The sequence below is a fragment of the Canis lupus genome, chromosome 22 (genome assembly GCF_048164855.1).
Source record: "Canis lupus baileyi chromosome 22, mCanLup2.hap1, whole genome shotgun sequence".
NCBI classification, from domain to species: domain Eukaryota; kingdom Metazoa; phylum Chordata; class Mammalia; order Carnivora; family Canidae; genus Canis; species Canis lupus.
The window spans coordinates 49,285,476-49,310,526 of record NC_132859.1 but is presented as its reverse complement, the minus strand read 5'-3'; the positions used below and the strand labels follow the sequence as shown (position 1 = coordinate 49,310,526).

The 25,051-nt window shown below is 35.4% G+C and overlaps 1 protein-coding gene across 45 annotated transcripts in view; it reads left to right on the top strand.

The window, feature by feature from the left end:
- Positions 1 to 25,051, top strand: part of CLASP2 (cytoplasmic linker associated protein 2) — a 177,324-nt gene that overhangs the window by 64,996 nt on the left and 87,277 nt on the right. For all 45 annotated transcript variants that reach the window (XM_072793516.1, XM_072793514.1, XM_072793515.1 and 42 more), the window contains 5 exons: positions 7,447 to 7,526; positions 9,181 to 9,273; positions 11,985 to 12,130; positions 15,558 to 15,693; positions 23,286 to 23,356. In XM_072793516.1, the coding sequence (XP_072649617.1) occupies positions 7,447 to 7,526; positions 9,181 to 9,273; positions 11,985 to 12,130; positions 15,558 to 15,693; positions 23,286 to 23,356 (526 nt within the window). The remainder of the gene's footprint in view (positions 1 to 7,446; positions 7,527 to 9,180; positions 9,274 to 11,984; positions 12,131 to 15,557; positions 15,694 to 23,285; positions 23,357 to 25,051) is intronic.

Below are 25,051 nucleotides of genomic sequence, written 5' to 3'. Positions count from 1 at the left end.
ATATTCACATCCTTTTAATCCATTCCATTCTATATTCAAATTTCCTCAAGTATTCTAAGAATATTTTTTTGTAACAAGTGATTTCTTTGAAACCAGGAAGATTTTTTTTTTAGTTTCTTCATTCAAGAATGCCCTCTTCTGTTGGTATGGTGAAATGGCAGCTATTTACTAAATGATACCTCGGGGGCTTTCTACTTCTAGTTTTGTTTTAGTATCTTATTTCATTAGAGCCCTCATTTTCCCATTCTTCCTTTCTTTTATTCACCAGTCTTCAAAGGGATACCTCTCCTTTCTAAGTGCTACTTACCTGGGAGTCTTGGGGGAAATCTTCGTTGAGGTCTGTGTTCCACCACTACCAGGATCTTCATCCTCCGTACAGTTTCCTCTGATTTTTCTCTCTAGTTAGGACTCTGTAGTTCACATTGCTGGCCTTGGTTGTTCATATTTTCCCAATTGTAGATTGAAGTTTGAAGTGTTATTGGTCTTCTCTTAGTTGTCTTACAAATATGTGCTGAGAGTAATTGTATTTGCTCTTTGGTCTCTGGTTTTTGGAGTATGTAGTTGAATATTTGATTTGAATTTGGATAACTACCGTCTCCCATGGGAATGAAAATGTCTACTCTTGGTTTTAATATTTAGTAAGGAAGTGCCTTTTTTCTTGATAATCCATTGTCTAAGCATTTCGTTGAACTTTAGGACATTATTATTTTAATAGTTTTTACTTTTGCCATTGAGTTGAATCACTTCTTTGTCATGTATCAGAGTTTCATATTTTTGTGGGTCATTTTTGAAGTCTCTATTTTGTTCATTTGATTAATTGGTCTGTTCCTGCACTAAAACCTTATTGTCATAATTAGCTTTGTAAATCTTGATAACTGGTAGGGCAAGTACATCCTTCCCCAAATTCATCAGTTCATTCATTATTAGTGCCTTTTGTTGATTGGTATCTTTGTGGTTCTGTCTACATTATTTCTCTAAGTGTTATATTCATATTCTGTAGTATATAACTAGACTATGTCTATAGTGCTGAGTCTATTATTTGTACTTGTGACTCTTAGTTTTTAATGGTTTGCCTTGTGTATTTGAACTTTTTGGTGAACTCGTTGCTTGAAGTAATTTAATTGATAGGAGTTCTTTGGGCCCAAACTTTGGTTTGTAGAAGTTTTCCTCAGTGATTTGTTCCTGCTCAAAACTGGGGAATCACCAATCAGGGGCCTCTCCAGCCTCTCCTAGATCTTGTCTCAACTGAAGAATTCCAGGTTACTCCTCCCTACTTGTTGGCCAGGGAATCCATTCTTGGATGGGAAGAGCTGCAAAGTCATATTGTGGAAGGAGCATTGAAGAATTCAAGAAATTGTTAACAGCTATCCTTACAAACAATTGCAGTTTGTCCTCTGACCACAATAATTCACATGCTTTTACGCACAAGGTACTTTTCTCAAAAGTTTCGGCTAATTTAGAGCATCAGGTTCAAAGTCCATGATCTTGTGGCCTGCATCAGGTCACATGAAAGGGTTCTGTGGTATGCTGCTGTCCGTCCAGAGGCCTATTAACTAAAAAGACATCTTACTTGCACCCCACATGCTCATCATACAATGGTGGTATCAGGACGGAATATCCATAATAGACATTCCATATAAGAAGGGGAAGAATGGGAAGTTCACTGACATAGCAATTTTCAAATCCAACAGGAACATGTAGTTAGGTTCCCTTACTTAAGGGTTGGTAAGTGTTCCTTTGATGAAGGTTTCATGGTTTCTTTGGGTATGGTTCTCTAAACCAGTATTTTCCTCTCTTCTTGATTTTGCACTGAACTCTGGGCTCTGCCTTCTGAAATAATTCCTCCTTTTGCATAAAAATCTTGTGTTGCAACTGAGTATCTTTTTCAGCCCTGCTTTAAAGAAGGCTCTTGTATTAAACTGTTTCTGTCTCTTGGTAGCACTCTTCAGAAGCACTGGTAATACTCTCATTCATTAACCCTCTAAAAATTATGGGTTTTATATGAATTTTGTTGGGGTTTAAGCCACATTTACCCCCTGTTTCTTTATCATTTATTTTTCTCTTCAGGGCTGGTCTCTTCATTGTAGCAAGAGAAGAACCTGCCCCTTTCCACCTCTGAGACTTGTTCCCCTTGTTCCTGTATCTGAAATATACTGCTTTACCCCTTGTCTCATTCACCTTTATATCTAGCACTTCATCTTATTAGTCATTAAGGACTAAGAAGAATGAAGTTTTCTCTTTATACTTAAACCCTTAAGTAATATTTAGGAATTTCTGAGAGTGCCTACCCTAGTCAGTCTAGCATACTAGAAACCATGCTATCTCATGAGTGCCAGAATCTTCTAATCTCCACCCCACTAAGTTTAGGGTGAGTTCTAGAGCAGAGATCAGCAAACTAAGCCGGGGCCACATCCAGCCACCTGTCTGCTTTTGTTTTATGCATGAGCTAGGCATGTTTTTTTACATTTTTAAATGATTAAAAATACTCAAAAGAAGAATAATATTGTGTGACATGTGAAAACTATATGAAATTCAAATTTTAGTGTCCATCATTAGACCTTTATTGGAATACAGCCTTGCTCATTCATTTACATGTTGTCTGTGGCTGCTTTCACACTACAGTGGCAGAGTTGAATAATTGCAGCTGAAACCATATGGCCCACGAAGTCTACAATACGTATTACTCTCTCTGGCCCATTACAGAAAAAATTTACTGACCTCTGTTTTACAGTAGTTAGACAACTGAGCAAAGCTGTTCTGTTGTGTTTTTGCCCAATGTCTTCCAGTGTAATTATTAACCCAGTTATATTTGAAAGAGCTTTAGTCAAGTTGGAAGCTAGCATTACTCATCCCTTCAGCTCTGCAGCCTCTATTTGTGCTCCTGCTAACTTTTTTTTTAGATATATCTCCACTTTGTGTGTACATTCACTGTCCTTTTTTTTTTTAATTTTTAATTTTTTTGAGAGAAAGTGAGAGTGCTTCAGGAGGTGGAGAGCAGAGGGAGAGAGACTCTGAAGCAGGCTCCACACCCAGTATAGAGCCTGATGTGGGGCTCAGTCTCACCACCCTAAGATCATGACCTGAGCCAAAACCAAGAGTCGGTTACTTAACTGACTGAACCACCCAGATGCCCCCACTTTCTTGGAATATTTAACATTAGAGCCCATCACTCGTTTTGACCCTCCGCCTATGGTATTCATGCTCTTTCCTGGTGCTAAAAGTATTTTATAGTATTTTTTAGGTAAACCTTAAAGCTGGATCAGGAAATGGAGTAATGATTATGAGAATGAACAGTTTATTCAGCAGATTATTCCACTAGGCAGAGATCCTTTTTCTGCTTTTATTGGCCACACAATCAAAACCAAGGGGACGGGAAACATTAGGCAAACTAGAATTGTAAAAAAGTTTACTTGTAATACATGTAAGAGATGATCAAGACCAACCTCAGCATATCCTGTCTTTATACTATTCACATACTTAAAACACTCCCATTAGCAGCAGCTCTGCTTATGCTAAGTGATTCTGAAAGGTAAGAATGAGATACATTGGGGTTAACTATTCAAAATCATACCAGTACTTGTGAAATTAGTAAAGCCCATGTCCAGGTTTATAGACCAAATTATCACATCTGAACTGGCCATACGGCTGCATTTAGTGATATTTGAAGCCTTTCGTCTCTGCTTCTCTGGGACTTTATTTTATTTTATTTTTTTAGTTTTTTTTTAATTGGAGTTCAATTTGCCAATATATAGCATAACACCCAGTGCTCATCCCACCGAGTGCCCCCCTCAGTGCCCGTCACCCAGTCACCCCCACCCCCTGCCTACCTCCCTTTCCACCACCCCTTGTTTGTTTCCCAGAGTTAGGAGTCTCTCATGTTCTGTCTCCCTTTCTGATATTTCCCACTCACTTTTTCTCCTTTCCCCTTTATTCCCTTTCACTATTTTTTATATTATTCTGTGGGACTTTTTAAAAAGCCATGTAATTTTTACTCTACTTACCCTCCCCACTAGGTTATTTTACCCAACTCATAAGACATAACTCTCTGGATAATAAAACTAAGGCAGTACAATCATAGTGAATTGTGACTTTCAAAATTAGACTTTCCTTTGTATGTCTTTAGTCAATGGCACAATTTTCTGGCTTTATTTGGGATTTGTTTAGATGCTCTGTATTTCCACTATGTCTGTTTTTGACATTGTGCTGTGGTTGGTGGGTTAATGTGTTGGAGTTAACATTCTCTTCTACATATTATAGCTTTTGTAAACTGCCTGTATGCTATAGTAACTCTTCATATTGATCTCCCCTTCAGTTTTCCATTTCTCTAAAATTTTCCGACTTCCACACTTGAGCACACTGAAATTGTCAACTGGCTCTGCTCTGGTATCTGCACAGGCTTCCACCCATGGAGATGGTTTCCAGAAACCAGTTGTTCTCAAACTTGCCTAATCGTTCCTTTTGTTACTGTAACAAAGTAATTTGCAACAAGTGGTATATAAGTGAACAGCCTATATTTAATGAATGTGTAAAGAAAGCTGTTTTATGAGAACTGTTGAATGTTTAGGAACTACTTGATAAGGACAAGTCCCTAAAGAAATTTCTGTTCAGTGGCCTGAGCTGGACAAGACAACTGTGAAAGATTGGGAAGAAATTGTAAAAATCTAGGCCTTTACTTTCCTATCAGGGAACCTATTGTTAAAAACAAACCCAGGAAAAAAAAAAAAAAAAAAACCCAGGGCTCCTGGCCAAGTCAGTCAGAAAAAAGAGCTGCTGTTGATCTTGGGGTCATAGGTTCAAGTCCCACATTGGGTATAGAGATTACAAATGAAACATTAGGAGATTGATAAAGGAATGTAGTATAAGATGTTAAGATAATATGGTTAGGTATCTTATTTTTTGTTTCTTTCCTAAAACTGATTATTTTCAGTTAATCTGTTCATTTTTAGTACTGATTATGGGAATAGGGTCACAAGTTTTATTATTGGGTTTTTAATAATAGGGGATAGCTAATTTATTTACTCTTCTAATTGAATTTCCTATAGCAAGAATGTATTCATGCCTCTCTTAGTTTATTAAATTGTCTTTACTTCTAAGTTGTAATTTTATATTGCCTTACAACTTTGTTATACTGTTCTGTGGTCCATCTCTTATTGCTATTAAAACTCAAATACAAAAAGGTGATCTTCAAGGATTTTTGTTTGTTATTTTAAAATGAGGAGCTCCTTACATTCAGAAATCCTGAGTGGTTTTTTTTTTTTTAATTAGGATGATGTTAATTTTTAAATCCAATTTTGAAAATATTAATATTTCCTTTGGTAGATGATAAACCTAATTGGGGAGATATTATTATTTAATTTGTAATGGATAGATTTTTAAGTTAATTGTCCCTTTAGGATATGCATCTTTTGTGGTTGAACTCCATTTCAGTGTGTTAAATTATTACCACAAAGAAATAAATATATAGACGAATAAATATATACGGAACCCTACTATATTGGCTGGGCCAGTAGTATAGCCCTACTATATTGGCTATACTATATATAGTTTTTGTCAGGAGACAGAAACTACAGAGGCGCCTGGTTTGGTTAAGCATCTAACTCTTGGTTTTGGCTCAGGTCATGATCTTAAGGATTGTGTGCTCGGCCATGCGTTGGGCTCTATGTGCAACAAGGAGTCTGCTTAAGATTCTCTGCCTCTCCCCCTCTTTCTGCCCCACCCCTTGATCTTGCATGCATGCATGCGCTCTCTCCCCCTCTCTCAAATAAATCTTTAAAAAAAAATAACTGTTGTGTAGGGCACTTGAGTGGCTCAGTTGGTTAAGCATCTACCTTTGGCTTAAGTCATGATCTCAGGGTCCTGGGATGGAGCCCTGTGTCTCTCGGGCTCCCTGCTCAGCAGGGTGTCTGCTTCTCTCTCCCTCTCCCCCCTCCCATTCATGCTTGCTCTCTCTCTCTCTCAAATAATAAAATCTTAAAAAAAAAAAAAAACTATAACAGTTTTTTTTTTTTAAGATTTTATTTATTTAAGAGAGAAGAGCGGATGCAAGTGGGAGTAGGGGCAGAGGGAGAGAGAAAATCCCAGGCAGGCAGAAACCTGCTGAGCAAGGAGCCCTACTCACACCTCTATGCCACAACCCTGAGACCATGACCTAAGCTGAAATCAAGAGTTGGATGCTCAACTGACTGAGCCAACCAGGCTTCCCAACAATTATTTTTTACAGGAGATTGATTGATAATTTTTTTTTGAAAGATTTTATTTATTTATTCATTAGAGACACAAAAAAAAGAGGCAGAGATACAGGCAGAGGGAGAAGCAGGCTCCCTACAGGGAGCGTGATGTGGGACTCGACCCCAGGGACTCCAGGATCACACCCTGAGCCAGAGGCAGACACTCAACTGCTAAGCCATCCAGGTGTCCCTTTATAGGAGAATTTAATATAAAGAATTGTTAAGTAGGTATAGTGAATTAAAATGCAAAAATTGACCACTAAAGTGTCACAGGTAGCAATTACATTCAACAGTTGCTACTCCTACAGCTGGAGGAACAAAATGAGGTTAAAATTCTTAAAACTTAGAAGTGGAGTCCTGCAGAGCTGTGGCTTAGACCTCTGTGAGGGAATACTGGCTGGTTGGTGTCTGCAACGGGCCCTGTGAGCTGGTTCAGTGAGGGTTAAAAAAACTGCAACAGGAACCAGGTGCTGTTGACTGAAAGGAACTTCCTGCCAGAGTTGCTACTGTTTTTACTGACAAGAACAAGAAGCCAGAAGGAGCATGTTCCTTCTTCCTTCAACTTCCAGTCTTTTCCAGCACCCCTGTTAACAGAGTTTTAACAGAAATTCATTAGAGTCAGCAGAAAAATGGTTTGCTCAGTTCTAGCCAGGCCTAGCATCACTGAATATGAAAGAGTGGATTTGGAGCTGAAAGACAGTACCTTAATGACTGGCTCTTAAACAGCTATGATCAAGTTTACTTTTTTTATTGTCTATGTATGGTAAAGGAAGATTTCTTTGCATATTTAAATTTAATTTCAAAGCCCTCATTTCTTTCACATTTGCTTTCCTGAGCACTGCAGCATACATGGATCCTCTGCTCTGTTAGTTCCTTCATTTATTGACAGTGTCATTTAAAATTGCCATTTACCTTTTTAAGGGATTCATCTTTCACCTGTATTTCTTGTGTACTTGCTACTGCATTGAGTAAGAATAAGAGGGTTCTATTCTTATAGCTTGGATTTTACGACTAGCCTACCCAGTACTTTATAGAGTTAATCAACTATTGCTGTAGACCTTGACTTTTCTGAAAGATGATTTTTTAATACTGTCTTATAAAATGGAATGTCTCTCAAGATTATGTCTTTGTTGATATCAAAAGTTGTATTTTTCATACTTTTTTGGTGCTAAATGCTTAAAAATAATCTTTAAAAAATAAATTTCTTTTTGATTGGTAGGTGCTTCAAAGGAAGGAGGTGCTGGAGCAGTTGATGAAGATGATTTTATAAAAGCTTTTACAGATGTCCCTACTGTTCAGGTAAGGATACCAGTAAAGTGGCACTCATCATGAATATTGCTTGCATACCTCACATATAATTATTTTTGTCCTTTTTAAAAATTCTTTTTTTCTTTAAATGACTAGGTAAGTAATATACTTGGCTTATTATTACCAAACACTGCTTGTTCAGGTGATTTTTTACTGAGGCTAAAATCGAATCCATATTGAATTACATTGCAATGTTCAACTGCATCCACTTTTGTTAAGCTGTTTGCAATACATTCTTCTTCCTTGTTTTGTTTTTACCTCCTACCTTTTTGCCTACTTTATCTCTGTCCTTTATAGGCATACCTTTCTCTACCTGACTGTTGAATATTGGGATTTCTTAGGGGTTCACTTATGGACCCTTTCCTCTCCACTTTCTTACCAAGTCACTTCCCTCAGACTCATGGCTTCAGCTCCTGCCTTTGCATAGATGATGCATCTCTCTTGAATGCCAAGATAATTTCTCCACTGATTGTTTACCTGACATGCCCGTAAAGATTGTTCAGAGGCATCTCAGACTCAACCTGTCCAAAATGGGGCTAATGATCTCCTTACAAATCTACACTTCCAGTGTTTGGTATGTGGAAAAAGTCATAAATCTAGTTGTAAAAGTCAGAAATCCGAACTTAATCTACTTCATCAGATTTCTAACTTAGTAGTTTTCACACTTCTTTTGCTTGTATTATCTCCTAAAAGAATGTTTGAAAAGTTGTGTACCCTCTCACCAAAGTAAATTTTTTTACTTTTCTCTTTTTCCCTTGTTGAGGAAGGAGGAGCCTTACACTGTATTCCGGAGCAGTGCACTAATTGATTATGGTTGGGTCATTTGCTCTTCCTTGGACCCCTTTGTACCTTTTACTCCTATGCTTTGGCCTTCTTTCATTTTCCTTCTGTCAAGAGCTTTTGCACATGCTCTTCACTCTAGGGAAGGTTAATCTTCCCACTTGGCCTGATGATGTTCAACTCATCTTTTGGCTCTAGTTCAAGCATGACTCTTTCAACTAGTTCACACCTCCTATGTAGACTTTCTTGGAACTGTAGTTCCCTTTGGCAGTACTTCCTATTTGCAGTTTTATATCATTTCATTAATTTGTTTCACTTCCTGACTAGATTATAAGATTCATAAGGCAAAGACCATGCCTATTTTTGCTCACCATAATATCCTTCGATTGCCTAGCATAGTGCATCCCTGTTACATGAATATTTAGGTGAGCAAAAGGATAATGATGTTTTGGGCAAACAGTTGTCTCCTGAGGAAACAAAGCATTTAACTCTCCTGGCTTCAGTGTAGGGAAGCTAACCTAAACCATGTCCTTTTGCAATGGTGTGTAAGTATGAATGGAATAGAAACGTACGTGAAGTCATTTTGAGAAATTAGACCTTATTATTAATTCTTAGGATGTTTACATCATGTTTTTAAATACAAAGCGTTTTTAAGTTAGTCATGAGCAGAGAAATAGCCCAAGGGTAACAGGTAAGGAAAAAAAATTAAAGCATTTTATTTTATTGTCAATAATATACATCTATTTTCCATTAAAAATGGTGCTAGAATGGGAAATAACCTTATTGAAAAGTTGTTATAAACATTGAGGCATAGTTTTGATATTTATGGCAAGAAATATTAATGTCATAATTTTGTATCTTTAAGATCTATTCTAGTCGAGAACTTGAAGAAACATTAAATAAAATCAGGGAAATATTGTCCGATGACAAACATGACTGGGATCAGCGTGCCAATGCAGTAAGTTTTTGTTGTTGTTGTTGTTATCCTTCTCTTCTTTTTTTTTTAATGTTCTAAAAACATGGAGATTCAGAAATATGACTGTGTGATATTTGCTTATAAAATAGTGTTTGAAAGCTAACATTTCTTTCTGGAAAACACTTTGAGAGATAAGAATTTTTTGAATTAGGGTCCGTTTTTATCTTTCTGCTGATCAGCGGAGCCTATCTCACTCATTGGTTAGTCTCTCCACATGTGCTGCTTATTGACTTCACTGATGTCTGGGCAATGGCTTTGTGTGGGCTTACATAGGTGTTCATCAGCAGGCAGTGTTCTCAGTTCTTACAAGGTTTTCCTGTAAAGTAGTTCACTTTGCCCACATGCTCAATAGTTTCATAGTATTGACATCAACTGACAACAGTATGTCTGTCTGGCATTTTTCCTTTCTTTTCTCACATATGTCTCTGAATATGATGAACATTTTTCACCTGTGATTTAAAAGAAAAAAATATTCTATTCTTGAGTTAAGTATATTTTATCCTAAATTCCTTGATAAAATATTTGGTAAATATTTTAAAAATATTATCTACATTGACAAAGGGCTGTATATTTTAAAATTTGTAAATTTGTCAGATTTACATCTGAGATTCCAAATGAGTACCTCTGTCCTCAGGAAGCCAGAGAAAGGGTCCATTTGAAGACTTCTGAGAGGTCTCAATATCTGTTTTGATTAGTAAATCATATAAGGCCCTTTGAAAATTACCCTTTATGATGCTATGAACAAAAAGATTTTCAACTTCTCTAATAGGAAGTTTGCATATATTAAGGTGTTAAAATATTTTAACAAAATATGTTGTTCCATATTTGTTAAATATGATTCATTATTCAGTCTTCAGTTCTGAGATTAGTCTGAGATAGAAAGACTCCTGTCACGGGTAATCTGTGGAGAAACATGACAAATTAAATGTTGTTAATACAAAACACAAACTATGTACTTACGAGGTTTTTGTTGGGGCACCTGGCTGGCTCATTCAGTGGAACGTGCAACTCTTGAAAGTCCAAGGGGTTGTGAGTTCAAGCTCCATGTTAGGTTGTAGACATTACTTTAAAATTTTAGTGTTGCCAAAATATTTTCAACAAAGTTGTTAGTGACTCATAATCTTACTTACAATAAGAGCATGTTTTCTTTCTTATACTGGATGCTGTTAAGTCTTTTTAATTTTTTTACACAGTCTTTTTTTACTGTGATGGAGAAAAATGATGTATCTTTGTTGTAATTAGCATTTGCTTATCACTAGGAAGGTTGAGCACATTTTCATATATTTTGCTCAATTAGATATTGGGTTATTTGTCTTTATCTCATTTTATTATCATTCTTTGTGTATTTCACTTAATGTGCTGCAGGAAATTTTTTTCCTACCATGTTGTGATTTATTTTGTTTTTAGTTAATTGCTTAGGTGCCTTCTGATTTCTCTGCTACCTATGATAGTTTCCCTTACATGCGTTAAGATTCTATAACTATTCTTGCAAAATTTTTCCTACTATTATAGTGTCTTTTTTATGTTTTTCACTGTTAATGTATCTGATTTAGTTTTAAAGATCTTTTTAAAAATTTAGAGAACCTCAGAGTTTAATGTAAAATTATATATATATATATCCATATAATGGATATGATAGGTAAACTTTTAGCTTCTCAGTATGTGTGAGCCCAGATGTGTACCTGTGGTTATTTTTTTTTTTAATAATAAATTATTTTATATTGGTGTTCAATTTGCCAACATACAGAATAACACCCAGTGCTCATCCCGTCAAGTGCCCACCTCAGTGCCTGCTACCCAGTCACTCCCACCCCCCACCCTCCTCCCCTTCCACCACCCCTAGTTCGTTTCCCAGATTTAGGAGTCTTCCATGTTCTATCGCCCTTTCTGATATTTCCCACTTATTTTTTCTCCTTTCCTCTTTATTCCCTTTCACTATTATTTATATTCCCCAAATGAATGAAGCCATATAATGTTTATCCTTCTCTGATTGACTTATTTCACTCAGCATAATACCCTCCAGTTCCATCACCTGTGGTTATTTTTTGATTGGTGTAATTTTATTAGGTATATCTGGTGTTAATATGGAAAACATTTGTCAATCCTATATTAAAAAGGAATCCTTTTTAATATACTAAAGGATCAAAATGGGGAGAAAGAGCTATTTATTTCACAAGGTGTAAAAATATTAAAATATGGACCTGGCTGACTAGTTGGTCCATTTGATTCTGTACTTTTGCTTATGAGTGAATATAGTTTCCAAATTTGGTCCTTTTAAAAATAGTCTCCTTGGTTAGATACTGGTAATTTTTGCCCTCTTGAATGTACTTATACCACTGAATTGTATACTTTAAAATGTTTAAAATGATAAATTTTATGTTAATGTGTATTTTACCACAATAAAGCCTCCCTTAAAATAATAAAATTTATTTAGCTATTCATACATTACATATGTCCATTTTTCTTATAACTAAATCTATAACATTCTTTCCCAGAAAGCTTTCTTTAGTATGCATGTTTATTTATAAGATACATTTAATGCTGTTAAAATGTCTGAATATAAAAAAAAATGTCTGAATATAGATATAAAAATATAATGTCATTTTAAAATTTTTGTTGAAATAATGAAGTTTTGGTAACTTTTTTTTGGTATTGATACTCTATGTCAATAATAAAAATTCTCTTTATTTCAGCTTAAGAAAATTCGATCATTGCTTGTTGCTGGAGCTGCACAATATGACTGCTTTTTCCAACATTTACGCTTGTTGGATGGAGCACTTAAACTTTCAGCAAAAGATCTTAGATCCCAAGTGGTTAGAGAAGCTTGCATTACTGTAGCGTAAGTATATTCTTTCTGTGTAAGTATTTTTTTGTGTGTGTGTGTGTAAGTATTTTTTATGAATGCATTTAGTACTCAGTGATTCAGTGCTCATTAAATAAAGCAAGATAACCCAAAACAGCATGTATGTGATCCAAAAATAATTTTTATTCTAAAAAAGGACCCCATTTATATTATTTTTAAAAAATCATTCTTAACACTATATAAACATTAAAATGTGGTTGTATGTCTAAAGCCTACTGGGCACTTTTGGTCACTAAGTCTGTAAGAAGAGAATGAACAACTCTGAAAACTATTGTTTTTTCTTTACTGAGTTGGATATTAAGCTATTTCTTTTTTTGTTGTTTTAATTTTTTAAAAAGATTTAATTTATTCGTGAGAGGCACACAAAGAGAGGCAGAGACATAGGCAGAGGGAGAAACAGGCTCCCTATTGGGAGCCTGATGCAGGACTCAATTGCAGGTCTTAGGGATCATGACCTGAGCCAAAGGCAGGCACTTTACTACTGAGCCACCCAGTTGTCCCAGCTCTTTATTTCTGATATTTTAACAATTATCCTGGAATTGTAATGTGTCATTAACTTATCAAGATTTAAATTTATTCTGTATATTTATATTCTTCCAAAATTCGGGTATGGTACAATACTTAAATTTCTTTTACCTCTACTTCTGATCTGTGTGATATTGTTACATAAGTGTTCCTTTAAAAATAGGGAACACAAAGATACTTACTATTAATATTTCTAATGAGAATTGCATTAGATGTCCTGGTTAGAATGGGGTGGGGGGAAAGCCCAGGAAGTAAAAACTATGAGGATTGCTAGTAAAGAAATAAGACTGCCATTGTTAACAAATAGTATAATTATCCATGCAGAAAACCACAAGAATATATAGGTATTTTAGTTAAAGGACTTTAGCAAGATGCTAGATACAAGTCATTTTACAAAAATAATTGAATATCTTTTAAAAGCAAAAATAAAAAGGAAAATAAAAATCTACAAAATGTAACCTTGAAAAGTATTCCATGGTTCTGCTTCTAGCAATGATACAATAACTGGTACAGAGGTAGCTGTCTTGCAGAAAATTGAGTAAAACATGTAAAACAGCTATTTATAGTTAACGGACAGTGGACAGAGCAAGACTGTGATTCTTGAAAGAAGCAAATCAGTTGAGCAGTTTGGTCAGCACAGTTTTGACCTGTGCTGGTACTTTCTGGACCATGCAGAAGAGAGGAAGAACCCAAACAGAACAAGAGAGTTTCATTGAGTTGAAGAAACAGAGATTGGAGTTTCTGAAGATTGAAGTGGTTAAAATTTGCAGTGCAGAATCCTGGAGAGTAGAGAAAGAAACAGAAAAGGAGATAGAGATAACTGCATAAGGGATCCCATGAGTCTAGCTCATGTGAAAGGTACAACTCCCTGAGGACAGGAAAGAACTAGTGCTAGAAACTATAAGATAAACAACAGTTCCCAGAGCTCATATTGGCTGGAAGACGTTCAAGTTCTGATGAGCCAGAATGGAGAAACTTAGTTTAATAATCAGGGCATTTGGTAGAGATCCCAAAAAGGCCATTGTATAGGAATAGTACTAAACTAGTTCTAAAGTCAAGTTTCCTTGTGACAAACAAAGATCAGACTGATTCCCAAATACATCACCTGCCTACCAGAACAAAACTCACTCTTTAAAGGAAGACCACACTATCCAGACACAGGTGGTACCTCCTTGCATCTGATTTGAGGTTCCTTTTGCCCGTGAGTTTAGACATAAGAAAACTTGAAAGTATAACTGAACACTAGTAAATAGGTCTGAGTACCTCTGTGAATCAAGAACCTGAATTTTGGGAGCTAACTGTATCACAACAGTATATTTTAAATAAGATACAAATATATAGAAAGTAACCAAAACTGCATGAATTGTCAGAACTGTGATTACAGCATCCTTCTAAAGTGTTCTAACTAAATCATGCAATTAAAGACAATTTAGTTGTTTAACTACAAAATTGGAAAAAGAAGATAGTTGTCTTAGGGGTCACCCAACTAACTAGCATATGGTAGAGTTGTATTTTCAACTAACACCAAAGATGTAAGGGAGTATTTTGAACTAAAACAGTAATGGTACCATTAATAGAAATGGAGACTGTCTTGAGTACTAATTTGGGGAAGATTTTGAACTTGTTTATAAAATATGTTGAATTTGAGATTGATGTTTGGGCATCAGAATAGAAATACCTGATGGATAAAGACTAAAGGTCAGGGCAATCAGGACTGAATGTTTTACCTGTCAAGATAATGGTTAAATTATGAGATCAGATGGCTCTCTTCATCATTGTAAAAAGATGGTAAAGGGGTATGTGGAAGGGTGTCTGGGCAGCTAGGTCGATTGAGAGTCCAACTCTTGATTTCAGCTTAGGGCATGATCTCTGGATCCTAGGATCAAGCTCCCCATTGGCCTCTGCACTCAGCGAGGAGTCGGCTTGTCCCCCTCCTTCCTCCTGCCCCTTACCACCAAAAAAATAAATGAAATCTTTTTTTTTTTCCCCCACAACTGAGGGGCTCAGTCAGTTAAGCATCTGATTCTTTTTTTTTTTATTTATTTTTATTTATTTTTTTTATTGGTGTTCAATTTACTAACATACAGAATAACCCCCAGTGCCCGTCACCCATTCACTCCCACCCCCCGCCCTCCTCCCCTTCCAACACCCCTAGTTCGTTTCCCAGAGTTAGCAGTCTTTACGTTCTGTCTCCCTTTCTGATATTTCCCACACATTTCTTCCCCCTTCCCTTATATTCCCTTTCACTATTATTTATATTCCCCAAAGGAATGAGAACATATAATGTTTGTCCTTCTCCGACTGGCTTACTTCACTCAGCAAGCATCTGATTCTTGATTTTGGCTCAAGTCATGATCTTGGGATCATGGGATCAAGCTCTGTGGAATCTACACTCAGCATGGAGTCTACTTGAGATTGTCTCCCTCCTCCCACTTGTACTTTCTCTCTAAATAAATAAATAAAATCTTAGAGATGGTAAAATGCCAGATTTCAGCTTTGACTAGACAGTTAAAAGGTGAGAAGAGGGATACCTGGGTGGCTCAGTGGTTGAGCATCTGCCTTCAGCTCAGGTGATCCTGGGGTCCTGGGATCGAGTCCTGCATTGGGCTCTCCATAGGGAGCCTGCTTCTCCCTCTGCCTGCGTCTCTGCCTCTCTCTCTCTCTCTCTGTGTGACTATCATAAATGAATTAAAAAAGGGGGGGGGTAGGAAAAACAAGGAAATGAATAGCATTTGTACTTCTTTTCTCTTTTGTTTTTCTGCCATTAGAAGTGATTGAAATAAAAATTTTAAGTTAATTCAGTAAGAAAATATTTTTAAATTATATGGTCTTACCTGTATTTACTATTTTAAACTTTTTTTTTTGTCTTCCTTTGTAGACATCTTTCAACAGTTTTGGGAAACAAATTTGATCATGGCGCTGAAGCCATTGTACCTACGCTTTTTAATCTCGTCCCCAATAGTGCAAAAGTCATGGCAACTTCTGGATGTGCAGCTATCAGATTCATCATTCGGGTAAGTTCTTCTGTCTTCTTCCCTGTCTCCTCCTCCTTCTCTGTTTTCAATATACTTAAATAAGTCATTGGTATTTTTTTTTTCTTAACCCCAAGGGAAAATAATTTTTGTATGACTTTTTCTGAAATAAAAGCATTACAGTTATTATAGAAATTTAGGTTATCAAGTAAACATGCTTGCATATAGAGTATAATATACACAGGTACATGTACTTATGTGTATGTATGTGTAATTATGTTACAGGTAGTAAGTAATTATGTTATAGGAAGTAACAGGCAAATGTAAAACAGAAAAATGTTATAGGCATTGGTATGACAGGCAAATTCTTAGTATTTCTCACCTTCCATATCTTGAAAGTGCCCCTAAAAAACAGTTAAAAAATAAATCTCCCTTCTTTAATTCTGTCCTTCTGCAACTAATCACTCAAGCCATTCGGTATATACTTTTCCAAACATCTATTCTATGCCTATACAAACTGTATTTACTATAAAGTATAAATATTTATATTTTACATATATATAAATATTTTTTAACTTGTTTTTTAACTTCATGTACTTGGGCAGCTTCCCTTGTCCATCCATATAATTTTTCTTAATGTCTAGACAGGTTCTCTGTTAAAGGACAATAGCATTAAATTGTCTTCACCATTCTTACCTCTGAAATCTATGGAGACCTTTTTCTCCTTTACCAACATTGTATATGATCAGTCTCTTAAAGGCCTTATAATTTAATAAAGTGGCATATTATTTCATACTTTACTTCACATCTCTTAGATTTTTAGACATTAGGTTTTTTTTTCTTTCAGAATTCTGTGGATTGTCATTTTATAGTCTTTGTACATCTTTTCCTCACGGATTTTGAAGGTCTTTTTATGTATCATAAGTATATTGATTCTGTGTTGTAGATATTGCAGGTATAATTTTCTACCAGTCTGTCAGTTTTTCAAATATTAAGCTATTTTTTGTTAAACATAGAACTTTTAACTTTTTGTGTATTAAGACAATGCTTTTTTTGTGGGTTTTGTTATAATTAAAATGACCTTCCGCATTTCACAATTTAAAAAATACTCAGTTATTTGAAACTTTTATAATTTGTTTCTTACATTTAGATCAAACTGGATTTTTGCTTCCTTGTGAAGTATGGGTATCTAATAGGATTTTCCCCCAATACAAAACCACTTGACTCAATGGCATATATAATACAGTCTTTTCTTACAATGCCACTATGTTTACACAATAAATTTCCATTAAGTATATGGGTCTGTTTCCTAAACTCCTGCTCAGTTTCTTTGATGAGTTTGTTGTTTCCTATTAAAGAGATAAAGTTTCAGGGCACCTGGGTGGCTCAGTTGGTTGTCTGCCCTTGGCTTAGGTCATAATCTTGAGATCCTGGGATCCAGCCCTGTGTCAGGCTCCCTGCTCAGCAGGGGGTCTGCTTCTCCCTTTCCTTTTGCCGTCTCCCCCTGCTCGTGCTCTGTCTCTGTTTCTTAGATAGATAGATAGATAGATAGATAGATAGATAGATAGATAGATAGATAGATAGATAATCTTTTAAAAAGTGGGGGACGCCTGTGTGGCTCAGCAATTGAGTGTCTGCCTTGGGCTCAGGGCATGATCCTGGAGTTTTGGGATCGAGTCCCACATCAGGCTCCTGCAGGGAGCCTGCTTCTCTTCTGCCTATGTCTCTATCTCTCTCTCTATGTCTCTCATGAATAAACAAATAAATCTTTTTAAAAAAGGCTATGAATCCTTCTTTTCTGTTTTAATATTTTTTTAAGCTTCTCTAAGACCAGGACCTTCACAGTGTTGAAAAGTTATGAAGGAGGAAAAAATAAAAAGGAAAGTAGTAGGAATTATTGAGATCTGTTTTATCTCTGAGTTTAATGAGAGTACTTTAAATATGATATTTGGAACAGGTTTCTATGGATACTCTATATTAGATTATGGGAATTTCCTTCCGTTCATATTTTTGCTAAATTCTGATCGGGAATAGATGTGAAATCTTACCAACTATCTATTTCAGTAGTTTTAGAAATGATTTTTTTAGAAATGATTCCCTTTTTATTTAACCATTGTACATTCATGAACTGAATTCTGCTTGTACATTGTGGTACTACTAGATTCATTTGGCTAATACTGCAGGTCAGATTTTGGGATTCCTTTTATGTATGAGCCTTTGTAGAACATCCTGTACTTTCCTGTTTACTTATTATATTATTACATTATTCTTTTACTAGGCTTGCTGACCTTGAAGTTCCTTAGTGACTTTCTAGTATTTTAATCTCTAGGCATTTTTGTATTTCATTTTGAATTGTTATTTTTATTTTCTCAGAATATCTTTTTCATAAAGATTTTAAGAATCTTTGACCTGAGGTTGTATACTGTATTCTCGTAAGTTAAAAAAAAAAGTCTCTACCACTGTAGTTCTGTTATCATTTTTTCTTGTTACAATTCTATTCAGTTTTTTTACACTTGCTAGAGGCATTGTTTATGGTTCTTTATAAACTTCAGATTTTAATTTTATTGTTTTCAGGGGTGTCCTTCAGTTTTTTCTACTTTTTTAGTTTCAATAAGTTTCTTAATTCCTTTGACTTGCATTGGCTTCTTTTTTCCCCCTAGATCTTTGTGATATGTTCTTAGGTAATTTGTTGTAATTTTTGTTATTTAAAATTATAAGGCTGTAGGTTTTCTTGTGAATTTGGCATTGGCAACATCCCAATGATTTAGATTTACCAAATTCTCTTTATATTTATCTCTTATAATTTTCATTTCAATGTCCTCTTTGAATTATGTAATATTATTTGCATTTTCAGTTGGTTCTTTTGTTGCTCTTGTCATCCTTTGTTTATAATTTCATTACATTCTGATCAGAGACTTTGGTTATACAGTTTCTTCTTCAGTGGATGCTTTGAATTTTATTTGTGTCCCAGTATATCCTAAATTTATAGAGGTAGTCTTTTAACTACTTGCAAAACATGGAATTTGTTTATAAGAGTACTTTGTTCGTCTCTAAATCTAGCTGGATATTTCACATTATTCAAATTCTTCATAGTCTCATTTTTTTTAAAAAGGTATTTTATCTGGTAAATTTTGATTCTAGTTTTTTAAATTTCATTTTCCTGACAATTCTTACTTTATATATGGTCAAAGGTTTTCTGTTACTATTTTGAAGTAGTATTTTTTTCCTATCATTTGTTTTCTGTTCATTGTGCTTTTTCTTATCTGTTTCTTATTTTCTTAGAAGTTCCTTATTCTTGATCAGTGTCCATAATAAAACCTGTTTTACTTCCCTCACATTTTAAAAAGTTTACATTTTATCTCATTCATGTTGTTTTTCCCTTAACCATTAAACAAAGTTTTTCATTTTCAGCAATTGAAAATTATAATTTTTTTACACTTTTCATTCTTAACTATTGTTAGTAAATTCTTACTAACCAAGTTTAATTGGGTCTGTGTAATTTGGTTTAGTGTGTTCTCAATTTTCATGTGTGTTTATCTTTCAGTATTTTACTTTTTAAATTTAAATTATTTATTTACTTAAGAGAATGTGTGAGCACACCAGTTGGGGGAGTGGCAGAGGAAAGGGACAAGCAGACTCCCCGCTGAGTGTAGAGCCTGATACAGGCATCATCCCAGGACCCTGGGATCATGACCTGCACCAAAGTCGGATGCTTAACCAAGTGAACCACCCAGGCACCCCTATCTTTGCATATTTTAAAGTGGCTTTTCTCTACCTTTACAGAACTAAAAAACTGGACTTTACATTCATATTCCTTTTTCCTCAGAATTGTTTACTTTTCACGGCACCTGGCTGCCTTAGTTGGTAGAACAAGCAACTCTTGATCTCAGGATTGTGAATTTGAGCCCCAGGTTGGGTAGAGATTACTTAAAAAGTAAAAACAAACAAAAACCTTTTTAATTGTTTACTTTTCATTCAGAATTATTTTCTTAATTTTTTATTGTTTCCCTAAGAAGTGAGATATACCATTTGTTTCTTTTCTTAAAAAAAAAAAAAAAAAAAAAAGACTTCAGGAAGCCTTCCAGATTAGTCTCCGTGTTAGGAGTTTCCCTAAAACAGATCTAGGAGTCTTCCTTCATTAGTGCTATCCTTTCACAGTGGATAAGGATTTCTGACAAAAATGAATTTTCTTTAAATTATGTTAATTTTCATGGATCATTTATTTATTTATTGCTTCTGTTTCCTTTGTCGGGTTTTTGTCTTGTTATACAGATTTTGGAACCCTCAGTATAATTTATCATTTCTTGGATAATTTTTTGTCTTTTGCCTTATAGCTGTATATGTTCTCAAGAAAAATTTCTTTAAATTCTACTTATGTGACAGTACCCATGTTACCATTCTTAGGCTTCACACATCATACATTGTCTTCAAATCTCTCATTTATCATAAGTTTGTTTAATGTTATTGATATACTATTCTGTCATCTCACTGAAAATAGGAATCAGGTGGTTTTTGTTGTTTTATGTGATTTCCTGTTTATTTTGTCTCCCAGAGGATTTAGATTAGATTAGATCTCTATTTTGATTTCTAATTCTTTTAATTCTAAAGAAGCTTTTTTTTTTTTTTTTCCCAGTTATCAGCTTGTATTAATATATTAAAATCTAAATCGTCTGACTTGGTGTTTGGTTAAAATGCTTCACTATAACCCTGAGGTTCACTTTTTATTTTCCTTTGGTACAGCTCCCCCTGAATATGGTGTAGTAATACTTAGGTCAGTGTATCTCCCCATCCCTGTCACTGTGTTGAATGTGGGCTAATCGGCGTAGGGTTTTGGGGAGGTTATAAGAAAGAGGGAAAGGATGGTAGGTAAGACCTATATACTGTGTTGTGGCTGGAGAGTCTCCTTGGGCTTTAACTCCAAAGCAGTGTTTAGGGAATGGGTTTTTCTGGGTGCTGTAGGAAAGAAGTCCACAGAACCTTTCCATGCTGAGTGTAACAGTTAAAGAGCACACAGGTCAGCATTTTCTTCAATAATTCTCTTTTTGAACAACTTCAGGTCTATAGGTAGTTTTCCTCTACAGTAGCTGAAAAAACTTTGCACTTTTATTTTGCTTGAGTTAGTTATAGCAGACACAGATGTGCCATACATATTCTCCTTCAGTGTAAGACTTGTTTTTCCAATACTGGAAGCATGTTCAGCAGAGAGCCTTTAGGGGCTTCCTCTTCAAGGATTGCCTCAGTCGCAGAGAGCTGCCTTTTCCAAGGTCTTGCCCTTCCCTTTAAGGCCCACAGCCGATACCGGATTGATGTGGAAGTATAATGTTTTGGCCATTTTGAACCAACTCAGCGCTACTCTAAAAGGCCATTTTAACTCCAGAGCTGTGGCTGAATCACGGATTGATTTCTTCATCTGCCCTTTCCTGCTTCCTTCACCTCCCTTCCACAGGAGTTGATTCCAAGGGTACTTCTTAATATCCTGCATGCTAGACTTTATCTCAGAGCCTGCTTTCTAGGTAATCAATCCATGTTGTACCATCAGCTCAGAAGAAAAAGCATATTTAAAACATCAAATATTAAAAAATAAATAAATAAATAAAAAATAAAGCATCAAATATGTATGCTTAGATTACTATTTTATTCTTCTGTCAGTTATGCACTTTTTAGTGTGTACTTCACTAATGAAGAGTGATAAAGAATTACTAATAGAAATCAGAAGGTTGTATCTCTTGGGGCACCTGAGTGGCTTAGTCAGTTAAATGTCCAACTCTTGATTTCGGCTCAGGTTATGATCTCAGTCATGGGATCCAGCCCTGCATCGTGGGCTCTATCCTTAGCAAGCAGTCCGCTTGAGAGTCTCTCTCTCCCTCCCACTCTGCCTCCACCCTTGCACTGGCACATCTCTCATTCTCAAATAAATAATCTTTTTAAAAAAATTAATGTAATGTTGCTTTTGAACATCCTGCTCACTAGTACACCAGGGGTTGGAAAAACCACATTAGGCAAAGAACTCGCATCAAGATCAGGACTGAAATACATTAATGTGGGTGATTTAGCTCAAGAAGTCTAATCAACAGATATCATAGAGTCTGGCAAGATGGCTTCTCCCAAGAGCATGCCGAAAGATGCACAGATGATGGCACAAATCCTGAAGGATACGGGGATTACAGAATATGACCCAATAGTTATAAATCAGATGTTGGAGTTTGCCTTCTGATATGTGACCACAATCCTAGATGATGCAGAAATTTATTCAAACCATGCTAAGAAGGCTACTGTTGATGCAGATGATGTGCGGTTGGCCATTCAGTGTTGTGCTGATCAGTCTATTACCTCTCCACCCCCAAAAGATTTTTTTATTAGATATTGCAAGGCAAAGAAATCAAACTCCTTTGCCACTAATCAAGCCATATTCAGACCCCAGGTTGCCACCTGATAGATATTCCTTGATGGCTCCAAACTATAGACTTAAGTCTTTAAAAAAAAAAAAAAGCATCTACTTCTGTGGGAAGAATAACAGTTTCACAGTTAAGTGTTGGTTCTGTTACTAGCAGACCACGTACTCCCACGTACTACATACTCCCACGTACTCCCACGTACTACCATGTACTCTTGGTACACCAACCCCACAAACCATGTCAGAGTCAACTAAAGTAGGGACTCCAATGTCCCTCACAGGGCAGAAGTTTATAGTACAGATGCCCACATCACAGTTCCCAACTGTAAAAGCCTCAATTCCTGCAACATCCGCAGTTCAGAATGTTCTGATTAATCCATTATAAATTGGGTCTAAAAACATTCTTATTACCACTAACATGGTGTCATCACAAAATACTTCCCAATGAATCATCAAATGCATTGAAAAGAAAATGAGAAGATGACAATGATGACTATGATAATTTGTAATCCAGCCTTAATGCTTGTAACATGTATACTTGGTCTTAAATCCATTGTACTGAGATTAAACATGCATGCTGGGTATTTTCAGGTTGTGTTGTAGAAACCTTAAATGGTATTTAATGAATAAATATAGTTATCCTTTCCTATTGAGACGTTGGGTTTTCTTTAATAGGATTAGGAATGGTTATTCATTAGCCTTTAAGTGTGAAAAATAAAATTGTTGTTCATCAAAAAAAAAAAAAAGATTGTATCTGTTAAACTTTACCTGAATTCTAGACAGCTGTGGTTCAACCACAATGAAAGGTACGCTAAAATCACCATTTCCAAGTGTATTCCCAGTAGTTAGGTGTGTAGATTCACTCTGGTTATTTGCTTTGATGACTTAATAGTTACTGTTTTTCACCAGCAGTAGCCATAGCCTTTCAAAGAGCATGACAGATGCATGCCCTAGGACTCCCTCCCAGAAATACACTGTCTCAGCAGTTCTTTGCAGTTATACGATTAACTTCTCTTTCTTATATAATATTTTGGCCACACCTGCCCTTCTGAAACTATATCATCATTACTGTTACTTTAATTAGGGGAACTGTTTGACAGTCTTAATTTCTCTCCAAATCTGATTTTATGGTCTTTTTGTTCTGTTATTATATATCTAAATGCTTGGTTGTAACGCAAATAGAAGAAGGAATGATGTGAAGTAGACAATATTTTTCAACCTTTTGAAACATCTTTTTCAGCATACTCATGTACCCAGACTTATACCTTTGATAACAAGCAATTGCACATCAAAATCAGTTCCTGTAAGAAGGTAAGTTTTGAGGGAAAAAAAATTTTAGTATGTCTTTAATATTGTATTATGTTTAATTCTTATTCTGATGAAAAATTAGTTGTCACTACTTTCTTGCCTTCTAGAAACCTTAGTAAATTTTTAAAATCTTATTTCTTATAAAGAAAAAGGAATGAAATGATCATTATAATCATTCATGTTTTCCAGTTTCATCATATTAAGCTTTAGTTTCTTTGGGCTATGGATTGCCTGGTTTTCAGAAAGGATGGAGTATAGAGTCAGGCCTTTGCTAGAGTCCTACAGCTGCCTTTGATTGTCTTACCTTAGGCAATTTAAACCACTATGAACCTCTAATCTACATATGTTAGTAGGGCTAATGATATTGACCCCATAGAATTATGAGGATAAAATGAAATAGATATGCATTAGTAGAATTCAATACAGTGTTTGGAACAGAGTAAACAGCCATATCAGGTCAATCTGTCAGTCTCTCTCTGTCTCTTTATGATTTTTACTGTTTTTAACATCATCATTGTCACCATCAATACTAAAGGCAACAAAAATGAGATTGTACATTTGATGTTTAAGAAAATTGTGAAGAATCAGAGATGCCTGGCTGACACAGTCAAAATTACATGTGACTCTTGATCTTGAGGTCATGAGTTTGAGCCTTATGTTTGGTATAGAGAGTACTTACTTACATAAAGAAATACATACATACAAAAATTGAATCAGGGACACCTAGGTGGCTCAGTTGGTTGAATGTCTGACTCTTGGTCTCAGCTCAGGTCTTGATCTAGGGATTGTGAGTTCAAGCCCCACATTGGGTTCCATGTGGGGCATGGAGCCCACTTAAAAAAACAAAAAAAGGAAGGAAGGAAGGAAGGAAGGAAGCAAGGAAGGAAGGAAGGAAGGAAGGAAGGAAGGAAGGAAGGAAGGAAAAAACTTGAAGTGTATCATGTCATTTCACTGATACGTAGAATCTGAAAAACAAAACAAATGAACATTCAGAAATACAGAGAACTAACTGATGGTTGCCAGAGGGGAGGTGATGGGCAAAATGGGCTGAAGAGGATTAAGAGGTACCAGTTGGAGTTATAAAATGAACAAGTTACAGGGATATGTAAAGTACAACATAGGGAATATAATCAATCAATAATATTGTTTAACTTTGTATGATGGCAGGTCATAACAGTTATTGTAGTGAGCATTTTATGATGTTAAATCACTATGTTATACACCTGAAACTAATAGAGTATTGTGTATATCAAGTACAATTAAAAATAAATTTTAGAAGTAAATTTAAAAATGAAGACATTTAAGTACCATATTTTATATAATAATTTGATGCATGTACCCATCTTTTGTATTCATATTCTTTTCTTGATTTGTTTCTTAACTATTTTAAAATTATGTTGGTTTGATTTATTTTATTCAAAAACCATCTTAAATGATTTTTGCAAGACAGCAGGCATAAGAAAACAACTACATTTTTTATATTTGCAATGAGATATTTGGATCACAACAATTTAAGCTATAGTCCTATCTGATCATATTCTGGTATTACTTCTATTGCTATATACTTATAAAATCTGTTCTTACTCATTTGGAGACTGTATGTGGTTCACGAAGCCTAAAATATTTACTGTCTGGCACTTTACAGAAAAGATTTACCAACCTCTCTGCCTTATATTGAGGAAAGTGCTAATTGGAGAA